The sequence below is a fragment of the Piliocolobus tephrosceles genome, chromosome 6, assembly GCF_002776525.5.
Source record: "Piliocolobus tephrosceles isolate RC106 chromosome 6, ASM277652v3, whole genome shotgun sequence".
Classification (NCBI taxonomy): Eukaryota; Metazoa; Chordata; class Mammalia; order Primates; family Cercopithecidae; genus Piliocolobus; species Piliocolobus tephrosceles.
Window position 1 is genome coordinate 75,396,700 of NC_045439.1, and position 23,442 is coordinate 75,420,141.

Here is a 23,442-nt window from a genome sequence, read left to right on the forward strand (position 1 = left end):
TGAGACCAGTCTGGGCAACATAGCAAGAAAAAAAAAAAAAAAAATCTGGGGGTTATGGCACAGACCTTTGGTCCCAGGTACTTGGGAGGCTGAGGTGGGAGGATCATGTGAGTCCAGGGGTTCGAGGCTGCAGTGAGCCAAGATCATGCCACTGCACCCCAGCCTAGTCAATAAAGGGAGACCCTATGTCAATAATAATAATAATAATAATAATAATAATCACACACATACATACAAATGTCTGCGAGGCATTCCCTGCCCATTAAACTCACAAATGTGTATGTGGAGGGGTGGGCATGTGGGAGGTGGGGAGGCTGGAAGGGGCTCCTCTTACTGTTGTCTGATTGTCTGATTTGCCTTTGCTCCCTATGGCACTTTTCTCCCCTTGTTTTCTTTTCTTGGAAATAGGTAACATACAGTTCCTGAGCCAAATTATAGGCCAAAAGAACCACCTGTGCTTCCCAATGGTTCCCAATAACCAGAACCATTATTTTATGAACAGAGTTATTATTTTGCATGGTCTAACACCATGTTCTGTACTGTTTGCAGATCATAAAGATCCTTAATTCATACACGCCTATAGATGACTTTGAGAAGAGAGTGACTCCATCCTTTGTTCGCAAAGTACAGGTGAGATTCTTAAGGATGTGCCTTTTAATTTTATCTCCTAACTATGGTATAAGATGTTGATATTTAATTAACGTTACAGAAATCCAGGATTAAAGTACATTTACCCACTTATACAAATGGAAGGCACCTAGCTCAAAGACAAGCAGGAAATTTTCCTGTGAAATTTTCAGAATCCACCTTAGTCCAGGTGGGAAGGGAATGAAAACACCAAAACCGTGATTCCCATGCTGTATTCTGTCAATATATCTTATTTCTTACTGATCTTTGAATACCGTGCAAGTGGGCAGAGGCTGAATGGAAACCGAGATGATTTTTCTTTTATAATCATTTGTATAACCATTTTTTCTTATATAATCCCTAAAGTTTCTCCCCTAAGGAACTCTAGGGCAGCAGTTCTCCAAGTTTGGCTCAAGGATCCCTGGGAGTCCTTGAGACACTTTAAAGAGGGTCTGAAAACTCTTCCTTTTTCTGAATACATACCTGTGGATTTTCTAAATAGGTATCTGTGGATTTTCTAAATAGATACCTGTGGATTTTCTTCGTGTATTTCATCCAAAATAACGTATCACAACAGACTGAATGCAGAAGCAGATATATATGATATGTTATATATATGATAATATGGCACATATATTAAAATATAGCATATATATGATTATATATGATATATTAAGTCAGACATTACAGGGATTTGCAAAAATAGAAAATACCATTTCTCACTAAATTTTCTTTGTTTTGGAAACTTATGTTTAACATGTACTGAGCTTATTTTAATGAATTAATAAATAATTTTAATTACTAATATGGCAAATACTGATAGTTATACCCATATACACAAAAGCTTTTGGGGCCTCAGTAATGTTTTAGTGTAAAGCAGTCCTGAGACCAAAAAGGTTGCAAACCCATGAATGAAGAAGAAAGATGGGTTCAATAAAAATGCAATACTTGAAATCTACTCATGTTTGACCTTAGAATTATGCCATGAGAATAGATTAGAATAGAAAACAGATTTATGGTCAGCTCATCCCATGGGAAATTAACTTCTGAAGTGAAACAGGGCTAGTTAATTGTTCATGAGAGCTGATCTGGAAGCCCTGGATAGCCTTTGGAATTGTGCTGTTGCTAAAAAGCTCTCATGTATGTCATTTCACGTGATGGTGCAAGGAGTTCTCCACTAGAGACAGTTGTGTTTTGCCTTGACTTTCAGGTAGCAGTAAAGCAGAACATGTTAGTTTCCTTACTCATTTTCCCTCTGATTCTGATTTCAGGCTCTCCTAAATAGCCGCGAGGATTCATCACAGCTGATGTTGGATACCAAATATCTCTTTCAAGTCACATTTCCTTTTACCCCCTCTCCACATGCTCTGGAAATGATTCAGATCCCCAGCAGTTTCAAGCTAGGCTTTCTGAATAGGTTATAGCAGGAGAAAAAGTCAATGCACTTTTTCCTCAAAAGCTAAGTGAAGATTCAATATGAGGGATGTGATTTATTAATTGGCAATGGAAATTGGAATGTGATTTAAGGAAGAAAATAGACTTTTCTCAAATGGACCACATCATCTCTTACGCACAGTGACAGTGCTGCTGCTGCAATTTTGTAAGAAGTCACACACACCAGCTGTCGTTGGAAAAGCCATGTCTCGCTCTCAAATCTCAACTGGTTTTGACTGAAATTCCTGGAGGGCTCATATTTTCTTCCACGTGCCTCTTGATCTGTTCTGTCTGTGGCAGGGCTCTACCAGGAGGGAGTGAGATCTGGGGACACAGTGGCTTCCAAGTTTTCTAAGGTTCATGTGAAGCCTGAGTACATTTACAAAGCTGCAAGTGGATTCCAGGGCTCAGTCTTCCAGGAAATAATCCCATTTGGCCACCATGGCCTGCCAAGAGCTCTCTTGACCCATGCCTGCTGGGGACGGAAGGTTTTCATGAACTCGTTTTACTGAAAATGCCCTACATTTAAAAATGATTATTTTAGAAAAACTAGCCAGGCGTGGTGGCGGGCGCCTGTAGTCCCAGGTACTCGGGAGGCTGAGTTGGGAGAACAGCATGAACCCGGGAGGCAGAGATTGCAGTGAGCCAAGATCGCACCACTGCACTCTAGCCTGGGCGACAGAGCCAGACTCCGTCTCAAAAAAAAAAAAAAAGTTTATTTTAGACCCTTCGAAATTTTTTTTTTTTTTTGAGACTCCAGAGTCTAGCTCTATTGCCAGGCTGCAGTACAGTGGTATGATCTCGGCTCACTGCAACCTCCGCCTCCCTGGTTCAGGTGATTCTCCTGCCTCAGCCTTCTGAGTAGCTGGGACTACAGGTACACGCCACCACGCCCAGCTAATTTTTGTATTTTTAGTAGAGACGGGTTTCACCATGTTGGCCAGGATGGTCTCGATCTCTTGACCTTGTGATCCGCCCGCCTCAGCCTCCCAAAGTGCTGGGATTACAGGCGTGAGCCACCGCACCCAGCTGACCCTTTTAATTTTTAAGAGAGTGTTCAATCTGAGATGAATCATATGAAGTATTTTTATGTGTATATCTATTTTAAACTAATATATTATTAAAGCATAATTGCCATGCCATTTATCTTCTCTGAAAGAACTTTTCTTCACATCTTACCTGCCAACATATTCACCATAGTTTTTTTTATTTTTTAATACCTTTCATACAATAACTTTAAAAAAAAAACTCAGTTTAAAAAGGCAACCTAAATTATTTTCTCTCTCTAATCAGCATTTCAATGTATTTATTTTTTAATTTTCTCCAAAAGTAACTAAAAAATTATGTCAGACCCTCCCTTTGAGAAATCTGTGTTTCCCAAGTTTTATGGGAACTGAGTATTTCTTGTCCCAGCAGACCTTCTCATTGCTTCCTTTCAGAGCCTAAAACCTCATTTGATAAGCACTCCTAGTCTCTGGCCTGTGGATCCAGTGCTGTTGTGTTACCAACCCAAGAATCCCAACTGCACCTTCTGTGTCTAACAGTCACAGGTGATAGCTATGATTCTATAATACAGACTGGTGTCTTAGAGGTAGCAATAATACAGGATTATGAAGCAATATCACCCTGCTAATATGTAATAATATCTTTTCATATTATAAGTGATTGAGTTTAGTTCATTTCAATACATTGTACATGAAAAAATGAAAAGTAGAACTTTGTAATACTCTAATCAATAAAATTACTTACCAAATGAATTGGGTCAGATTCTTTCATTGCAAGGAGATGACATGTCTCTTAAGTGCACAAGTTTTATGCCTTTCTTTAGGGTCACACTGAAAGATTCAAGTATCTTTACAGATCCATAATATCTCATTTAAAGTATATTAAAATGTGTAGAAAGGAAGTAAACATGTCATAGTACTGGTTCAGGCTGTGTCTCCAGGGTGTTTCCACACTGTGTCAGAGTGAGGGGCTACTTGGCAGAGAGTTGGCTGGATTTCTGATCCTGAGCTGTGACCTCCATGTCGTTTCTAGACCTTTCCTACACCATGAGGAGCCATCACTGTTGATTTTTGGCTTCCATAACTCAGGATTTATGCCTCTTTTACAGCACTTACCTTGGGCTGGAAGCCAGAAATGCTGCCCACTTCCTCTGTAGGCCTGTGAGCCCCAGAGGGCAGGTACCACATCCTCTGCATCCCTGCCTTCATCCTACTGCCGATGAGGTGGGAGAGAACTGACGGAGCCAAGTCCTGTTGGAGGACTGTGTGTGGGTGGCGGGGAGTCAACCATGGGACAAAGTAGGTCATGTTTGGGGACAGGGAGACCTGTGGAGGCTGAGGAGTTTATGTGTGGAAACATGGGGAGAGGGAGGCACTCACCCCACAGTCTTGATCAGTTCTACAAAGCTGACAGTGGCAAGGAGACCAACATAGAGAAATGTTAAGAACATGCGGCCCAGGTGAATGTGAGGCCTGCTCAGTGAGTGGGCGCAGACACAGAGGTCAAACCTGCCAAGGTCTCCCTCCACAGTGGGGCTGGGCAGAAGGTTCCAGGGGTGAGTGAGGGATGCAGATGGCAGCGCGTGCCCAGCAGGGAGCGTGGAAGTGCAGTGGAGGAAGAAAGCAAGCTGAGAAGCACTCTGAGAAGATAAGGAGATTAACCGGTGGGAGAGGTGCTTCACACCTCAAGCTGCGCGCCAGTCCTCACCTCTCACCGTCTGCTCTGTGGCTCCCAGTGCTGACTCTGGAAGGTACGTGCATGCTGACATTCAGTTAAAATACTCCAGCTTTTGAAGTGCTCAGAAAAGCATCCAGATGAGTACAGGCCACAGTGTTAGCAGGTCTTTGTGGTGGGAGCATGGGTGAGGGGTTTTGTTGCCGTTAATCTGTAAAATCTAATTTTTCTACAATACACATGAATTTATTTTGAAATAGTAAAGTGTTTTTTACATTAATAGTGGCATCAGGAAAGAGATTAAGCATACTTACAATCACTAAGTTTTAAAATTTGATCCAGGTGACACATGACAACATAAGCCTCTGAGTACAGCTTATGGGGTTAGAAAAAGGTTTTTGACACTGAACATTTTGTAGTTATAAGTCTGAGATACATCCACATTGTTGTGTGTATCAATTTGTTCTTTTTTACTCTATGCTCATCTCACAGTTTAGTCTACAACTGGTGAACATTTGGGTCTTTCAAGTTTAGGCCTTCTATGAATAAAGCTGCTAGGACATTTGTTTGTGTGTGTGTGTGTGTGCGCGCGCGTGCGTGTGTGTGTTTTTAAGGAAATAAGCATTATTTTCTGTGGCATATGTATGCAGGAGTAGAATTGCTTGGTCATAGAATATATCTGTTTCACTTTATTAGCTCCTGCCAACCAGTTTTCTACAGTGGTTATACCGACTTACACTCCCACCTGCAGAGAAAGGCAGTTCCAGTCTCTGTATCCTTGCCCACACTTTTGTGTTGTCAGGCTTTTTAAGTTTCCTGATGCGTAAGTAGTTATATCACACCGTAGTTTTACTTTGTATTTCTTTGATGACTAATGATAATGAGCACTTTTTTATATGTTTATTGACCACATAAGTATCCTCATTTGTGAAGTGACTACACAAGCCTTTTGTCCATTTTAAAAATAATCTTTATTGAGATATGATGTCCACATGTTTTGTTTCATGTTTTAAAACCCGTCATTTTAAAACATATACTTTAGTGTTTTCTTAGTTTATTTACAAGGATTTGCAACCATTGTCACTAACTCCAGAGTATTTTCATCACCCCAAAAAAGAAATCCCATACCCCTTAAGCAGCCACTCCCAACTCCCTCCTTCCCCCTTATTCTCTCTTCCCTCCACCTCCCAACTACTCATCTGCTTCCTGTCTCTACGGATTTGCTGATCCTGTACACTTCACATAGATGAAATCATACAGTATGTGGCCTTTGTGTCTGGCTTCTTTCATAGGATAGCGTTTTTAAGGTTGGACCATGTTGTAGCATGTGTCAGAACGTCATTCTTTTTTGTTGCTGAATAGCAGTCTACTGGAGGGATAGACATTTTGTTTATTCGTTTGTCAGTTAGTGGACACTTGAGTTGCTTTCACTTTGGGCTAATAATGCTGCCATGAACATTTGTAGGTGCATTTTTTTTCTTTTTTCCTCTTTTTTTTTTGAGACGGAGTCTCCCCGCATTGCCCAGGCTGGAGTGCAGTGGTGTGATCTCGGCTCACTGCAACCTCCATCCCCTGAGTTCAAGCGATTGTCATGTCTCAGCCTCCCAAGTAGCTGGGATTACAGGTGCCTGCCACCACGCCTGGCTAATTTTTGTATAGTAGAGATGGGGTTTCACCATGTTGCCCAGGCTGGTCTTGAACTCCTGACCTCAGGTGATCTACCCACCTGGGCCTTCCAAAGTACCGGGATTACAGGCGTGAGCCACCACGCCTGGCCAGTGAACATACATTTTCAATTATCCTGGGTATATATCTAGAAGTAGGATTGTGGGGTCATATGGTAACAGCTGTATATTTAACGTTTTGAATAACTGCCAAACTGTTTTCCACAGCTGCACCGTTGGAAAATGGATACCCCACTTTTCCTTTCCACCAGCAATGTATGAAAGTCATTTTGTCCATTTTTAATTGAGTTAATGAAGCAGTATTTTAAAAGTAAAAAGTGGATATACCTTAAGTATGCAAACACAGGAAGTTGGTTTAATAAATTATGACACTCCATAGGACAGAATAATGCTGAACCTATTACCAACAAAGGTAGATGTGTAAGTGTTAACAAATATGTTAGACAAAGAAAGCAAGTAGCCCTATTTGCATGACTACCAAAGCTGTATCTATGTGTTTGTGCCAGAAAAGTCTGGAAGAATAAACAACAAACCAAATAAAGGCAGCAAAAATGCAGGGCATGTGATGGGGGATTCAAGTTTTACTTTCTCATCTTTGGTATTGGTTCTTTTTAAAATAAACATGTATTTCTGTGGTAATTTTTAGCCATATATTTAGGTAAAACAGATATCAAAGACAGTTTGTGCTTGGCATAAGGTTATTAGGGGAAGGTTTGAGAAGTTCTATGAACTCCTACTGGAAAGCAACTTCATGTCAAAATTTGTTAAATGGGGCATTTTTGTCTTTCTTGTCAAAATGTTCATTGAAACATTGGCTCTAGCTGTGAAAAATTCGCTCATCATAAAAAGGATTATTGACAATAAGTACAACAGAAAGTACTAAAATTAAATTTAGCTCATGATATAAATACTAAGTGAAAAACATCAAGATATAGAAATGTAATCAGTATACATGAACAGTATGACCTCAGTGGTCTCAAATCTATTTTTGCATACACCAAAATGTAAAAAGAAGTTTCTCTGAGTCGTGGGATTATAGGTGATTATCTTCTTCCTTATATCTTTTTTCCCCCAAACTTTCTACAATCGTATGTATAACATTTACAGTTTAAAAATGCTTTAAGTTTAGTTTGTAGCTTGCCCATGTTTAACCAGTGAGGTCTAAAATGCTAGCTATGTGATATGACTTAAGGCCCATATGACTCAAAAATTGGAGTCTCCGTTAAAAAATGGTGTTTTCCAGGAATATGCAATGACGCGAAGATGAAAATGCTATTATATAAGTTAAAGTAGTATATGGCATACAATTCCAATTTTTAAAAAAGCACACACATATATGCTTATAAAGATACTAGAAGAAAACATAAAATGCCAACAGGTCAGTTATTTGTTGGCACAGGGCATGTAGGCAATCAATTACCTTCCCCTTTTTGTGTCCTTCTGTTTCCAGTTATTTATTTACTTATTTGACATGGAGTCTCACTCTGTTGCCCAGGCTGGAGTGCAGTGGCGTGATCTCAGTTCACTGCAACATCTGCCTCCTGGCTTCAAGTGATTCTCCTGCCTCAGCCTCCCGAGTAGCTGGGATTACAGGTGCACACCACAATGCCAGGCTAATTTTTGTATTTTTTGTAGAGATGGGGTTTCCTTACGTTGGCCAGGCTGGTCTCAAATTCCTGGCCTCAAGTGATCCACCTGCCTTGGCCTCCCAAAGTGTTGGGATTACAGGTGTGAGCCACCGCGCCCAGCCCTCTGTTTCAAGTTATTTATAATGAACATTGTAAGCATCTTTTATCATTTGAAAAATTTCGCAATTTAGTTTGAGAAGAAAAACATTGCCTCTATCTAGATATGGAATATCGGCCATCTTTTCTACTTGTCTTTCTCTTCCGTGCCTCCCAGCCATCCTTCTATTCCTCCTCTACTTGGTGCCATGGGTTCCTCTCGCCTTCCATTCCCATAGCTGCTCCTCTGTCTGGAGCTCATTTCTTCTTCTCCAGAACATAGCAATCTCTTAACCTGGTTTCTTTTCCTGCTGGCTGTCCCTTCTCTCTCTCTGACCTATTTCTGGAAGCACAAATGCTGGAATAATCCACGTGGATGACGCTGCTCCCTTGCTTGACAGCCCGTGGCTCACCATCCTAATGCTATTACTGGGAGTGCTCAGCCCGACCTTGTTATTGGCTGCCTTTTACAGGGCGGGGGAGTGGGGTGCAACAGTTACCAAGCCCCACCATGGGCCAGGCTCTGGAGGGCAGGCCTTTTTTTGTTAACTCACCTTTTGTGACAAAACCATGCAGCTTGACCATGCTAGCTTGGAAGTAGGGTTCCAAAGTGTGTATTCACGCTACTTACAGACTCAGCTCTGCCGCTGACCTTGAACTTGTTTAATCCCCCTGCTTCTCCTCAGCTGTATCACAGATGTCCTGCCCCCCTCCCAGGATAGTTTTGAGAGGCGAGGGCTGGGCACTCTGTGGCAGTTGGTAGCTGGTTTCCTTGCGAGCTGTTGTCCCTAAGGGATGCCCTGTAGGCCTTTGTTGCCTAGAGGTCTCTGGAACTGTGCTGGCTGCCTCTTTGCTGTAGGAGCTCAGCCCAACTCATGAGCTCCCCATTCACTCTCCAGCCCCAGGGTGGGCTCCACATGGCAGACGTTTCTCATCAGAAATGTCCCCACTGTCACCTCCCCCATAAATGCATCCCTCTCAGATTTGACTCTGTTGAAATGTTCAGACCAGCGCTCCCAATTATCTTTATGTTCAGGGAGTCATTTCTTTGAATCTTGAAGGGAGTCACTCTGGAACACCTACCAAATTGACAGGGCCACACTGGCCTCCCTTCCCCCTTAACCGCTTTGTCCTCATCTCCAGCAATGGCAACATAACCCCTCGGTCTCCCAAAGAAATCTAGGCCACAGCACCCACGTCTCCCTCTCCTCAACCCCACATGCCAAATCCAGCTCCTTCTCTTTCTCTTTCCTAAGCATGGTCCAAGTCCATCCCACTACATTGCTTTGTGGGCCTAAAAGGAAGAGGCTGCAGCGCAAAACAAGATTTAAGGAGTTTACCTGAGTCAAAGTGAGGACAGATGCCTGGAAGGCCCAGACCCAAGTAACCTTGAACATTATCTCTGGCCTTTGTTACAAGCAGTTTTTTTTTTTTTTTTTTTAAGGCAAAAAAGAGGGACAGGGAGTTGTCAGGAATTCTCATTGGTTTACAGAAATAACATTGATTAGTGATTGGCTATACATTGTTACCCTACAGGGTGTGGGTTATAGTGTCCAGTGTGGCATTATTAGGTTGTTTTTTAGCTACTTGTGTGAATAGCAAGCAGTTTCAAGAGATGAGGCCAGGTGTGGTGGCTCATGTCTGTAATCCCAGCACCTTGGGAGGCCAAGGTGGGCAGATAACTTGAGGTCAGGAGTTCGAGACCAGCCTGGCCAACATGGTGAAACCCTGTCTCTACTAAAAATACAAAAATTAGCCTGGCATGGTGGTTTATGCCTGTAATCCCAACTACTTGGGAGGCTGAGGCAGGAAAATCACTTAAAACCGGGAGAATGAGGTTGCAGTGAGCCAAGATTGTGCCACTGCACTCCAGCCTGGGAGACAGAGAGATACTCTGTCTCAAAATAATAATAATCATAAAAAGATGAATACACAGCTCAAAGTGGGGACTAGAACGTTATTGCTGTCTCATTTTCATGACTCTCTGGGCCTGATAATTTAAAAGGACTTGGATTCCTCAGATAAAAGTTACTTTCTCACCTTTAGTCCATGACTTCCTCGCGTCTTGTCTGAACCGTTGCCATAGGCTCCTCTCATTTTTTCCTTGGCATCTCCAGCCTCACCCTACCCCGTCCCCTGTCCCTCCCCAAGGCAGCCACTGTTCCCGCTATTGCTGCCACTCAGGGCAGCATGACCTAGCTGGCGCACTCCCTGTAACAACCTTGAGCTAAGTGCTTTATGCACTGACTCTTATCATTCTCCTGATAACCCCAGAGGGTAGATTTTAAGATCTCCACTTGACAGATTAGCAAAACCAAGCTTCAGAGAGGTCAGGTAACCAGCCTCAGTGGTGGTCCGGGACCAGGCAGCCACAGCCTGTCCCTGAAACCACTAGATGCTTGTGCTGCCTCAAGGCTGCCTCCCTGCAGGGGCCTGGGCCTGTTGACTTCTTTGTGAACAGACAGGGACCCTGGGTCTTTGGCTGTCAAATGTTTAATAAGTGGGTGCTTGCCTTGCAGGGAACCCACACCACCCTTACTCAGCCCCCTGGCTTTGGTTGGGGTCAGGCTCCATCATTTGCTGACCCCTATCTTTACTGTAAAAGTTGACCCTGACGGGAGGAATGTTTTTAAAAGTTTTAAATTATAGCATCCATTACAACAACATTTTCCATTGTGAAACCCCACAGAACTGATACTGTGCTGCCAGGATCAATCCTGACTCTGTCTGCCTGCTGCCAAAAAACCGGTTAGACGTGTTAAGTTCAGAAAACCTATTGTCTGATGCTTTCTCACTGATTAAATAAATGAGTTGTATTGACCCAGAATGTTGTAATAGTTGAAAGGTTATAAATTAATTGCATATACTCTATCCCACATGTAGATGTCTGAATAGCTACCATGGTACAAGCAGGAAGAGATTTTAGAAAGCTAAAACCATTGGCTTTTCTCACATCCTCTCCCTTCTTTTCACTTTTTCTCAGTTCATCTTGGGTAGAAGATGTGTGATCAGACCTTTCTTGCTAATGTATTTGGCTCATGTGACAAATGTTTCAAACAAAGAGCTCTGAGACCAGTTTTCAAGAAATCTCAACAACTCAGCTACTGTTCAACATGTGCAGAAATCGTAAGTGCCACTTTAAAAAAAAATTAGTTATCTGTCTTAAAACAGTCAAGCGAGAGTCCTGTGACAGATGAGTTGCCATAGAATCAGTTTCTATGACGCACACTTTTCAGTATGCCTAGGCTTGGCGAGGCAGTATAGCATAGAGGTTCAGCACGTGGACTCCAGTGTCTGACTGCCTGGGTCCAAATCCTATTTATGTTCCTAGTTAGTGGTGTGCAAGGAGGTTCTCACCTTTCTCCTGAAGCCTGTTTTCCCATCTGCAAATAGAAATACGAATAGCACCTAATAGTTTTCTATTATACTAATAGTTTTCTGAGGATCACATGATTTCATTTGATAACTTATTTTAAATAGTACCCAGCAAGCAAAGTGCTCAATGAATGCTTTAGCTTCTATTCTTTCTTAGGGCTAATACTTTTTTCTTCTGACTTCTACAAGTCTGCTTGGCTGGCAATCAAGCTAAAAGAGAAGCTGGCAAATAAACAGTCTGGGAGCATCTTTCCAAGGACAGGTCCCAGTGGTGTGTGGGTCCAGCTCTAATGAAGATGGAATCTTACAGGGCCTCAGTAGTGAGCAAAATTCAGCTCAGAAGTACTCTTTCGGCCTAAGCCTTCAACAAAGACTAGGAATGGAATACAAATCCTGGAATTTTTCAAAGTACACAAAATCAAGTCCGCACCAGAGGTGGCTGTGCACAGGCCTCAGATCTTGCAGCAAAAATGCCCACAGCGTCACTGAAGCCCTAAGAATTAGTCCTATCTCAGAGAATTTGCAAAGCTGCGCTCAATAGTGCAGCTGAGCAGAGCCCCCACTTGGTGAAAAGTGGTAAAGCACTCCTCCTGAAAAGCCCAGTAGGAAATCCTCACATATTTAAAACAACAAAATCCATAATACAATCAAAGAGAGGAATACATTTTATCCAACTGAAAAAGAAAGGGTGCTTTTTATCCTTCTGATTCCATTGTAACCCCTGACAGTGATTACATTAAAAATTACTCCCTTAAAGCAAATAGCAAGTAAACAGCCTAGGGTGGCATAAAAACGCTTTGATACAGCATAGCAATTTGGATGTGTCTTGAGTCTAGGTGTAATGGGCTTCTACCTGTAGTATATTTCTACAGTCTATGTTCTAACTTGGCTCTGCGAATTGTAGAACTGAGGACATTTAGTTCTTAAAAACAAACCTGCTTTCTGGGGGCCTTACCCCCCCATTATTTATTAATCTAACTCTTCTGCTTTTTAAACAACTTCCTCTGCAAAATCCCAGATTTTGAGTCCTCTGTGGCACGTAGGTTCTCCCCAGCACAGGGGCCATGCCTGGAGATACTCTTCTAGGGAACAGTTGACGGCTGGCGCTACTATTAGGTTGGTGCAAAAGTAATTGTGGTTTTTGCCATTGCTTTCAATTGAAGCAATGGTGCGATCTCGGCTCATTGTAACCTCTGACTCCAGGGTTCAAGCGATTCTCGTGCCTCAGCCTCCTGAGTAGCTGACGTTACAGGCACGCACCACCACGCCTAGCTAATTTTTGTAGTTCTAGTAGAAAGAGGGTTTCACCATGTTGGCCAGGCTGGTTTTGAACTCCTGACCTCAGGTGATACACCCATCTTGGCCTCCCAAAGTGTTGGGATGACAGGTGTGAACCACCATGCCCAGCCCACACCATCTGAGTTAATTCTCCTAACAATTCTCATTGCTTTCAATTGAAAGCAATGGCAAAAACCACAATTACTTTAATACAATCTCTACTCTCTACTTGGGGGTTCCCAAATATTCAGACAGCATCATTCAGCTGAGGAGACCTCCAGTGACTGACAGCTGGCCTTTCATTCAAGTGTTTGGGATTATGTAGACGCAGTCCCCATTGGGCCCTTTTCATGAATAGGAGTGACCCTTTATCTCAACCACTGTGGAATGTAGCTGACCTTACTTTTCTGATATCTGGCTTCCTCAGCGGGAGTGAACACCAAAATACAAGAAAGCACTTGGCAAACTGCCCAACCATTAAAAGTTCGATGGCCTTATATCTAGATAGTTGATTCTCCAGGTTGGAGGCTATTTGAGGTTTATTTTACATAAAGAACCCCCAGAAGAGGGCACACACCAGTGAGAAGTACCACGTGCCTCAGATCTTCACAGCCAGGAGGACCCCGAACCACACACACACATCCTGCAACGGTCCAGAGCCAGCCTAAGGAGGTGATGAGACAAGGCTGCCTTGCCTGAGCCCCCCGAGATGGCCCTTGTGAAAAGTATCCCCCATGACCCAGTGTCTCATTTAAATTACCTCACGTGAACTGCTCAAGTGTATCAGGTAGCCTCAGTAATAATAACAGATGCATATTGTGTGCCATGCACTGCTCTCTCCGCATGCCATACAGAGTCTGGAGGAGGTGTTGTCTCCCGTTTACAGATGAGCCTGAGACACAGACAAGTAAATCCCTCAGGCCACACAGCAGAGCCAGGATTTGCCCCCAGGCAGTCAGATCTAGACAGAGCCTGTGCTCTTAACCTTTTGCTCTACAAACTCTCAAACAGGTGTAATATTTTTGCTTTTAAATTTTTACATTCTTATCTTATACTTAAATAATTGTATTTATATGTTTATTCATTTATAAACATGTTTATGTTATACATTTATATTTTTAACAGTTTATACAGATTTATATATTTTATATATATTGTTTTATACATCAATTTAATAAACTAGCATTAACTGAGCACCTACCATATGCAAGTACTATGCTAAATACTTAAATACTGAGGAACAATGACAAATAAATCTATTAATATATGGATGGGAACAGAAAAGAGAACTAGCAGCAGATAAGCATCTGCTATTTACGGAGAAGTCTGCTAAAGTCTTCACCCACACGATCTTTTTGTTTTTTTCAGTCTCACTCTGTTGCCCAGGCTGGAGTGCAGTGGCATGATCTCGGCTCACTGCAACCTTTGACTCCAGGGTTCAAGTGATTCTCGTGCCTCAGCCTCCTGAGTAGCTGAGATTACAGGCATGCACCACTACACCTGGCTACTTTTTGTATTTTTAGTAGAGAGAGGGTTTCACCATGTTGGCCAGGCTGGTTTCGAACTCCTGACCTCAGGTGATCCACCCACCTTGGCCTCCCAAAGTGTTGGGATTACAGGTGTGAACCACCGCGCCCGGCCCACACCATCTTACTTAATTCTCGTAACAATCCTATGAAGCAGATCCTATGAAGAAGCTTTTCCAGATAAGGAAACTGAGGATCTTAGACTCTAACCTGCAAAACAACTATGTACAGATTAATATCAAGTACCTTCAACTTTTCTCAAATAGAGAGGGCCCGGGACAGTAAGTGCAGGCTGGCTCCTCTGGGAGGGAGCAGGTACAAAGAGGTGGGGACAGCACCCATGATTCTGCTTAGTGATGTTCCCGCAGAATTTGTAACTTTGATCTGCCTTCTCATTCTCTGCACAAACGCATGCAATATCACAGAAGAGGCAAAAAGGAGAAGGCTTGAGTTGGATCAGCCACACCAAAGTCCAGAGGACTACGGAGCCAGCCTGTCTGGGTCCAAATCCTGTCTCTCCCTCTTTCTTGGAGCGTGCCCCCTGAGTAATCACTCAGTCTTTCTGTGCCTCAGTTTCCTCTTCTGTAAAGTGGGGATAAGAGTGCCCATTCAAGGTGACTCCTGCGAGGATTAAACAAATGCGAATTAAAGCACTTAGAACAGTGCCCCTCACACTTCAGGCGCTTGGGGCAAGGGGATCCTTCAGTCTGACAGAAGTCACTAAATGTGCATCCTGGTAGAACTGTGCCAGCCCTTCATTCTAAAGGGCTGGAGGTGGCCTCAGAAGTGAGGGGTCCCAGATGCCTGGGCGTGGGCTCAGAAGCCCCAGGTCTGAGCCTGCGTGCCCACCGACCCACGGCCATCTCCTTTTGCCGCCCCCAGGCCAAGGACCTGATTCCTGCGTGAAGAAAAGAAAAACTAAGGGTGGGCCTCCTAATGCCTCAGAGACTCCGTCTCAGAACCCACCAACTAGTTTTATTTTTGTATATTTAGATTAACAAACGAGAGGGTTTCCGGTTCCTTGTTGGGGGAGCACCATGCTACCTGCGGCCAGGCCTCGTAGCCGTCTCCTCTCCCCTCCTCTCTCTGCCTGAAGGAGCCACGGGCCCGCAGCCCGCAATCAAGTCCCACAGAGCGGAGAGCTGCACGAGAGGCTTGGGGATGGGAAGGCCATGTCGCGGGAGCCTCACCGGTCTCCCCAGAAGCGGGGAGTCCCGAGGTGGAATCCCGGCTTGGCCCTTCCCTCTGTGTGCGTCCTCGGGCAAATCACCCAGCATTCCTGAGCCTCAGTTTGCCCGCCGGTAAAATGGGCCTGCCACTCCCTGCCTCTCCGGGGCAGTGGGCGCGGCAGCGCTGACGCGGACATCGCACCGGGCACTGCGCCAGAGCGCGCGCCCAGGTGCCGGGGTCTGGGGGCTCAGGCGCAGCAGCCGGGCCCGCAGCTGCTGGCGTCATCGCGGAGGGCGGGACCGTGGGGCGGCGCTCCGGGCCAGGGACGGCAGCTGGAGCGGCGCCCACCGCGGCTCAGCGCATCCCCGCTCTCCGCTTCCCTCCCCGCCGCGTCCCCGCGCGAAGATGGCAACCGAGGCGCTGCACGAGAACGAGACGCTGGCGTCGCTGAAGAGCGAGGCCGAAAACCTCAAGGGCAAGCTGGAGGAGGAGCGGGCCAAGCTGCACGACGTGGAGCGTGAGTGCGGGCTGGGAGGCGGGCGGGGCAAGCCGGACACGCTCGCGACTTCCCTGGCGGGGGCGGCCGGGGCTGCGACGGGAGCCAGGCCCGCGCCATCTCCCGCGAACAGGGCCCCAGGGCCCGGGCGCGCAGGTGAGCCGCGGGTAGCGGCCCCGAGCCCCGGGGCGCGCGGGCGTGGGGCCCTCGGAGGGTCCGGGCACCTGGCCGATCCCCGCCGCCAGCTAGCGGAGGACTGCGGGACTTGCTAATCTCATCACCTGCCTGGAAGCTGCGAACTGATCGCGTTCTTGCCCCTCCCATGCGCAGGGCAAGAGGTAGGGTGTCGGTGGTGACGAGCGAGCGCGGCGAGCCTGTGTGGGCGCGGCCTGGGAGAGACTCCTGTTTTGTTTTTTAATGATCGTCTGGCTTTCTCCATCACTGTTTTGTCTTTTCTCAGTTTTGCTTTAATGAGACTGCAATTTCAAAGCTCATTTTTCCAACCTCTCCCCTATCCTTGGGGGCGGGAAGCTGGATGACTGAGAGAGAAGGGAAGCGGAGGAGCTCACCAAATTCAACCTTTCAGTTCGTGTAAGGCTGGTTAAGAAGCTTTTGGATCGATATGGTGGATTGGCATAAAAGAGCCATAGCAATCTTAAACTTGCATTCTTCACCACCACCACTGTAATTCAGAACTGGCTCTGTGATTTTTATGAGTGAGTGATTAGATTAAATAGCCAGGTTCAGTGACTCTTGGCCAGAACAATATTCCTTTACTTTGTCAGAGGGCTCCTCCTCAGCAGAGCTTGGGCTGGGGACCAGGCTTGGGGAAGTGTTAGTATCTGCTCACTTTCCAGCTCCGAGGGTGGCATCTCCCCTTTGCTGAGCAAGGCCTCACACCGTGCCCTTGCGCACACCTTGACGTTGTTCTCCTGCCGTTCCTAATCGGTGCCACCCTTTACATTCTATTTGGAATGGAAAAATGGGGTTCATGCTAGGGCCTTTAGCCTTTGATCTCTGAAGATGACTTAAGAGAAGCGGATGACCTGGATCTAGCGTGTGCTGTGCTTTCCTGGGGGTCTCCTTTAAACAGGAGGCAGTCTAAGCTTAGAAATCGTATCCAGTAGTCACTAACCACAAACCCCAAATAATGTGGTTATGCAAATTGAGAGTTACTTTTCTTACATAACAAGAGCAAAGGTGGAAGATCACCTGCTTTTGTTCAGCTGCACCCCTCACTCCCACCACCCCCCATCAGGGACCCAGGTTCCTTCTGCTTTCTTCTCCACACCTTAGAGCAGTGGCATTTGCCCCATGATTATAATATGATTGCCACAGCTCCAGACATCACTTCTGTATCCAAGGCAGGAAGAAGGGGGAATATGGACAGCAATCTCTCTTTGCTGCCTATCAAGAAAGCAAAGCAAAAGTTTTCCCAGAAATTCTCCTCCCAGTTTGAGACCAGCCTGGCCAACATGGTGAAAGTATTCATAGGTCGTCTAACTTCTCCATTTGACAGACGAGGAAACTGAGGCACAAAGAAGTTAAAGGACTTACCGAAGGTCCCCTGCTGATAAGTTAAAGGACTTACCGGATGCCCCCGCCCCGCCCCCCAGCCCAGGCAATCAGAGTACCAGCTCAGGCTCACTTCAGCTTTCTTTTGCCAAACCCCTTTGAGCTTCATGCAGAGGGCGTTCTCCAGAAACTCACTTATTCAATAGTACAGGCTGCATGCCTGGATAGTTTCAGCTTTTCTGTGAATTTGTAAGTTGCCTTAAGACAGAGAGATAGCAGAGATGCAGCTTTTCAATAGGGAACCTCAGGGGGCAAATGTAGTCCATCCAAAAGAGGAAACTTTTTTTTGTCTTGCCAAGAGTGTGGTGCCCTCAAAAGCTAGGGCCAGATTTTAGACCCACAGTGGAAGGGTCTGTCCCTACCTGCATGTGTCAGAATTTTGAGCTGGAAAGACCAGAAGTCATGTGGTTGTGTCCCTCTTGATGCCCCTGCAGCTTCCAGACCACTTCTCTTCCACCCCCCATAAAACCTTTGCTCTCTGAAGGTTCTTATCACTCTATTGACCACTTCCCCTTTGACATGTCTCCTGATCTCCCAGCCAGGTTCTCTCATTTCTTTTCTTTTTTTTGGGGGGGGGGGGGGGGGGGGGGGGGGGGGGACAGAGCTCGCTCTGTCGTGCCCAGGCTGGAGTGCAATGGTGCGGTCTTGGCTCACTGCACCTCCAAATCCTGGGTTCAAGTGATTCTCCTGCCTCAGCCTCCCAAGTAGCTGGGACTATAGGCATGTGCCACCACACCCAGGTAATTTTTGTATTTTTAGTAAGCTTCACCATGTTGGCCAGGCTGGTCTCGAACTCCTGACCTCAAGTGATATGCCCGCCTGAGCCTCCAAAAGTACTGGGATTACAGGTGTGAGCCACCGTGCTCAGCCATTCTTTTCTTTATTCATCTGGTTTTTTTTTTTTTTTTTTTTTAAGAGACAGGGTCTCAGCCAGGCAGGGTGGCTCACACCTGTAATCCCAGCACTTAGGGAGGCCAAGGCAGGTGGATCATGAGGTCAGGAGATCGAGACCATCCTGGCCAATGTGGTGAAACCCCGTCTCTAACAAAAATTAATTGGGCGCGGTAGCAGGTGCCTGTAATCTCAGCTACTCGGGAGGCTGAGGCAAGAGAATAGCTTGAACCAGGTTCAAGCTTGGAGGTTGCAGTGAGCTGAGATCTTGCCACTGCACTCCAGCCTGGTAAAGCGAGACTTGTCTCAAAAAAAAGACAAAAAGAGAGAGAGACAGGGTCTCACTCTGTCACCCAGGCTGGAGTGGAGTGGAGTTATAGCTCAGTGCAGCTTCAACCTCCTGGGCTCAAGCAGTCCTCCTGCCTCAGCCTCCCAAGTAACTGGGACTACAGGTACGTACTACTACACCTGGCTACTTTTGTTTCAAAATTCTTCGTAGAGACAAGATCTCACTATGTTGCCCAGCTGGGTCTTGAACTCCTGACCTCAAATGATCCTCCCGCCTTGGCCTCCTAAAGTGCTGGGATTATAGGCATGAGCCACCATGTACCTAGCCAGGTTCTCTCACTTCTTAAGGACTTTGGCATTTCTTCGGACTGTGGCGTGAGTCTTCCTCTTGCCCCTAAGCCCTGCCCCATCCTGTGAGATGACATGCAGGCCCCTCACCTTCACAACCCCTGCTGCACACATGCCTGGGTTCTTGTCAGCACTCAGGACTGCTCCTCTTCCCACATCTCCAATCACTGCCTCCACCTCTAAGCACACTCTCTCCCTGGGGAGATCTCCTTCCTCCAGGATCCTAGCTCTCCTCTCTTCCAGTCTCTCAGCCCCTTCCTTTCTTCTCTTCCTTCAGTATCCAGTGTTGAGACTTTGGCCACCATTTCAGCAACCGTCTTGCCAAGCAATCCAAATTTCCTTGTCCTTCTGTCTCTTCATGGGAGCTGCCTGGCAGAACCTCAGCCTGGATGAATCTACTGTCCTCTGTCTCTCATGCCTGCAGCTGAACATCAGATGCTGCTGTAGAAGCGGCACACAGGAGGCTCACTGAGACCACTCTCAGTCCCACAGTCACTAGTTCACCAAGGCTCTCAGAGCTGGCTGGAGTTTCTCTGGTCAGCTCTTCACAGTGAAAATTTTAGACTCTGTCTATGCGGCATGGGTCTGACCCCTCCCCTTCCACTGGGACTCCTCCTCCACAGAAAATGGAAGCTCTAAACTGATCCCTCCATGTCACACTTCCAAACCCCACCTCCACATGCAGTGACCTCAAACCTGTCCCTGTCATGGCTTTGTCAGTTCCCTCCCACCACCAGGCATGAGATCCCATCATCTCCAGCCTTCAGTCAGCTTGACCTAGGGGTTATTCCTGTCTCCACCCCTCTGTTGACATGTACACACACCCAAGCCTGTCACTCATTCAACACATTCTGCCAGCCCATTGTATGTCAGGCACTGTTCTCAGCCCTGGGGGATACTGAGGTGAACAAGTCAGACCAGCATCCCTCCCTGGCAGAGCTTCCATTCCAGTGCGGGAGTGACACGCTAGATGACACGCATTAGGGAGAAAAGAACTAAAGCAGACAGCGGAAAATGAGGTGTGGGGGAGCAGAAGCTTTAGAGAAGGTAGCCCAGGGAAGCCTCATTGAGAAGGGCCTTTGAATCCAGACCCAAAGGAAGACAACCAGCACCAGGACTACCATCTGGAGAGCAAGCTTCAAGCAAAAGGGGGAGCTAGGCAGAGGCCCCGGGAGGGGCTGTGTTTGGCATATCTGATGTATCTGAGGAAGAGCGGGGAGGCAGGTGTGTCTGGAGGGGAGTGTGCAGGGCAGAATCCAGCTGCAGGTTATGCTGGGAGCTCATGCAGGACCGTGTGGGCACAGGGAAGATTTGGGCTCTTATTCCCAGTGAGTCAGGAAGCCCTTGGAGGGTTTCTAGAGAGAGGATGGATCTGATTGCTTTACTGGGCTCACTCTGCCTGTCATGTTTTGTGACAGAACAAGACAGCTTGAGGGAGGGAAATAAAGTGTGAGAGCTAAGTGACCTGGGGTGAGAATTCTTGACAAATATCTCTTTCCCTCTTATCAGAGAGCCTGCCTTGGGTGCCACTTTCCAGCTCCTAATGGAAGTTACAGCTGAAGGTGGAAGAGCGAGAGATGATTTCTGAGCTTCTCTTGGTCCCATAGTTGACCCCACAGCCGCTTTTATCTTACCCCAGCCCAGACTCGCCCAGCTCCTTCCTCAGTGTGTTCATCCCTTGGCACTCAGGTGGGAAAGGGAGGAAAGGATGCTGATAAGTTTTACTTGTGGAAGTATAAGCTGGAGCCCTGCCAGGTGTCAAACAACTGTGCTGTCATTTTTCCCTGTGTGAAGGAAAGTGGTATCATCACCATCTGTGGGATGAACAAGCAGGCTTAGCAAAGTCAAATGATTTGTTCCGGGTCATGCAGCTGGTTGGTGGTTGGGCTGGGATTCAGTTTGGGAATTTCTTTTCAGGGCTCCCCGTTGAGCAAGTGGCTGAGAGCCTGGGGGAAGGTGGGAAGGGTCTGGTGAAGCTGGGGAGGACCATACCCCGAATCTCCACTCCCCAGAGCAGGGGCTGGCAGCCTGCACTTTCCTGTATCTCTCACAGTGACTGGCAGCCCCTTAGTGAACAGATCTGGTTGTTTTGTTTTGTTTTGTTTTGTTTTGAGATGGAGTCTCGCCCTGTCGCCTAGGCTGGGGTGCAGTGCCACGATCTCGGCTCACTGCAACCTCTGCCTCCTGGGTTCAAGCAATTCTGCCTCAGCCTCCTGAGTAGCTGCAATTACAGGCGCTCGCCACCACGACCGGCTAATTTTTGTATTTTTAGTAGAGACGGGGTTTCACCGTGTTAGGCTGGTCTCCAACTCCCAACCTTGTGATCCGCCCACCTTGGCCTCCCAAAGTGCTGGGATTATAGGCGTGAGCCACCATGCCTGGCCTTTTTAATTTTTTAAATTAATTAATTAATTAATTAATTTTTTGAGATGGAGTCTCACTCTGTCACCCAGGCTGGAGTGCGGTGGCACAATCTCAGCTCACTGTAACTTCTGCCTTCCAGGTTCAAGCCATTCTCCTGGCTCAGCCTCCCGAGTAGCTGGGACTACAGGTGCGTGCCACCACTCCTGGCTAATTTTTGTATTTTTAGTGGAGACCGGGTTTCACCATGTTGGCCAGGCTGTTCTCAAACTCCTGACCTCAGGTGATCTGCCCGCCTCAGCCTCCCAAAGTGCTGGGATTACAGGCGAGAGCCACTGCGCCTGGCCTGACAGATTTGTTTCTGACACACACAGGCCTTGTTTCTTGCCCAGCTGAGATTCCCAGTCCCTGTTTCATGATGACCTCAGCAGGATTTCCCATTTTGGAATCCAAGGATGGTTTGCTGTGAATTGGGAATGTGTGGCCAGACACGTGAGTTTTATAGTACCAAATTAGGGTATATGGCTGACACCAGAGGGGCATGGTTTATTCCCCAGAGCAACATGTGTTAGATGCCTGTACATTTTTGCATTTTAGTGTTATTGTATAGGTGACCCAGTAACCTCTGCCCTGATCAGGGAGACCCCTTTAGACTATCAGCTGGAGTAACCAACTCATCCCACTTTGCCTGGGACCCTAGGTGTGTGTGTATGTGTTCGTTTGTTTGTTTTTGAGACGGAGTCTTGCTCTGTTACCCAGGCTGGAATGCATTTGCACGATCTCGGCTCACTGCAACCTCCGCCTTCCAGTTTCAAGCAGTTCTCCTGCCTCAGCCCCCCGGTAGCTGCGATTACAGGCACACACAATCACGCCCAGCTAATTTTTGTATTTTTAGGAGAGATGAAGTTTTGCCGTGTTGGCCAAGCTGGTCTCGAGCTCCTGACTTCAGGTGATCCACCCACTCGGCCTCCCAAAGTTCTGGGATTACAGGCGTGAGCCACCGTACCCAGCCAGACCCTACGTTTTAAAATGGAAAGTCCTGCACCCCAGGAGACCCTGCAGTCCTAGGCAAACCAGGATAGTTGTTACCTCCTATTAGCTTGGACTTGCCCAAATTCTTGCCTTAAGGTCCACACAATAAAATTGTATAGCATAAACTTTGAGGGAAAAAGGAAGGTTTCCTCTTGCAGACCCTGAGTTCTTCACCTCCATCCCTTTGGCCCTCATCCCCAAGCCAGACCCTTGGCCAACATTAAATGTAGGAAGTATTAATAGCTTATATGGGTCTTCTGATGGGAAGCCAGCTCACATCAAACTCCACAGCCCCAAGCGCCGTTTTCCCCTTCCTCCCGCAGAGCTTCCTGCTTCTCCCCAGAGCTTTCTCTTTGTCACTTTCTGCTTATCCTCTACCACAGGCGAGTACTCCCTCGCTTGATTCCAAGGCATTTTAGAATCATGTGGTTACAGCACATGCTGCTGTACAAATTTCCACAAACTTAGTAGCTTGCAATAACATACGTTTGTTTTCTTACAGCGCCAGAGGCCTGTAATCAGTGACTAAAATGGGTGGGCAGGTCCTTCGGGAGGCTTTAGGGGAGAATCCATTTCTTGCTTTTTCCAGCTTCTAGGGGCTGCCCATGTTCTCGGCCCAAGGTTCACGTGATTCATAGCACTGCTTCTGTGGTCACCTCTCTCTCTGACTCTAACCCACCTGCTCTGTCTTACTAGGATCCGTGTGATTATGTTGGGCCCACCTGGATAATCCAGGATCATTTCCCCATCTCAAGATCCTTAATCACACCTATAAAGTCCCTTTTGCCATAAGAGAGCATCGTCACTGGTTCTGGGGATTAGGATGTGGACACCTTTGGGAGCCATTATTTAGCCTATCACACAGCTCTTAGATCAGGAGGGTTCCCCTGCTTCAGCTTCAGTCTTCCAGCGCAAAACGTTTCCTTCTCTTCCCAATAGCCCTGTCCCTCATA

The 23,442-nt window shown here is 46.5% G+C and overlaps 2 protein-coding genes and 1 long non-coding RNA gene across 4 annotated transcripts in view; 2 read left to right on the forward strand and 1 right to left on the reverse strand.

Annotated features, from left to right (window-relative positions):
* MYO5C (myosin VC) overlaps positions 1 to 2,574 on the forward strand; it is a 91,455-nt gene extending 88,881 nt beyond the window's left edge. Inside the window, exons 37-38 of the mRNA XM_023227181.2 lie at positions 550 to 630; positions 1,899 to 2,574. Coding sequence (XP_023082949.2) covers positions 550 to 630; positions 1,899 to 2,051 — 234 coding nt within the window. The 3' untranslated portion in view covers positions 2,052 to 2,574. The remainder of the gene's footprint in view (positions 1 to 549; positions 631 to 1,898) is intronic.
* The window catches only part of LOC113219716, a 30,694-nt gene extending 14,937 nt beyond the window's left edge, over positions 1 to 15,757 (reverse strand). Inside the window, exons 1-2 of the long non-coding RNA XR_003306684.1 lie at positions 15,373 to 15,757; positions 14,575 to 14,727 (exon numbers count right to left, since the gene is read on the reverse strand). This is a non-coding gene — a long non-coding RNA (uncharacterized LOC113219716). The remainder of the gene's footprint in view (positions 1 to 14,574; positions 14,728 to 15,372) is intronic.
* A 30-nt stretch (positions 15,758 to 15,787) lies between these two features.
* The window catches only part of GNB5 (G protein subunit beta 5), a 55,744-nt gene continuing 48,089 nt past the window's right edge, over positions 15,788 to 23,442 (forward strand). For both annotated transcript variants that reach the window (XM_023227184.2, XM_023227183.1), the window contains exon 1: positions 15,788 to 16,015. In XM_023227184.2, the coding sequence (XP_023082952.1) occupies positions 15,904 to 16,015 (112 nt within the window). In that variant the 5' untranslated portion in view covers positions 15,788 to 15,903. The remainder of the gene's footprint in view (positions 16,016 to 23,442) is intronic.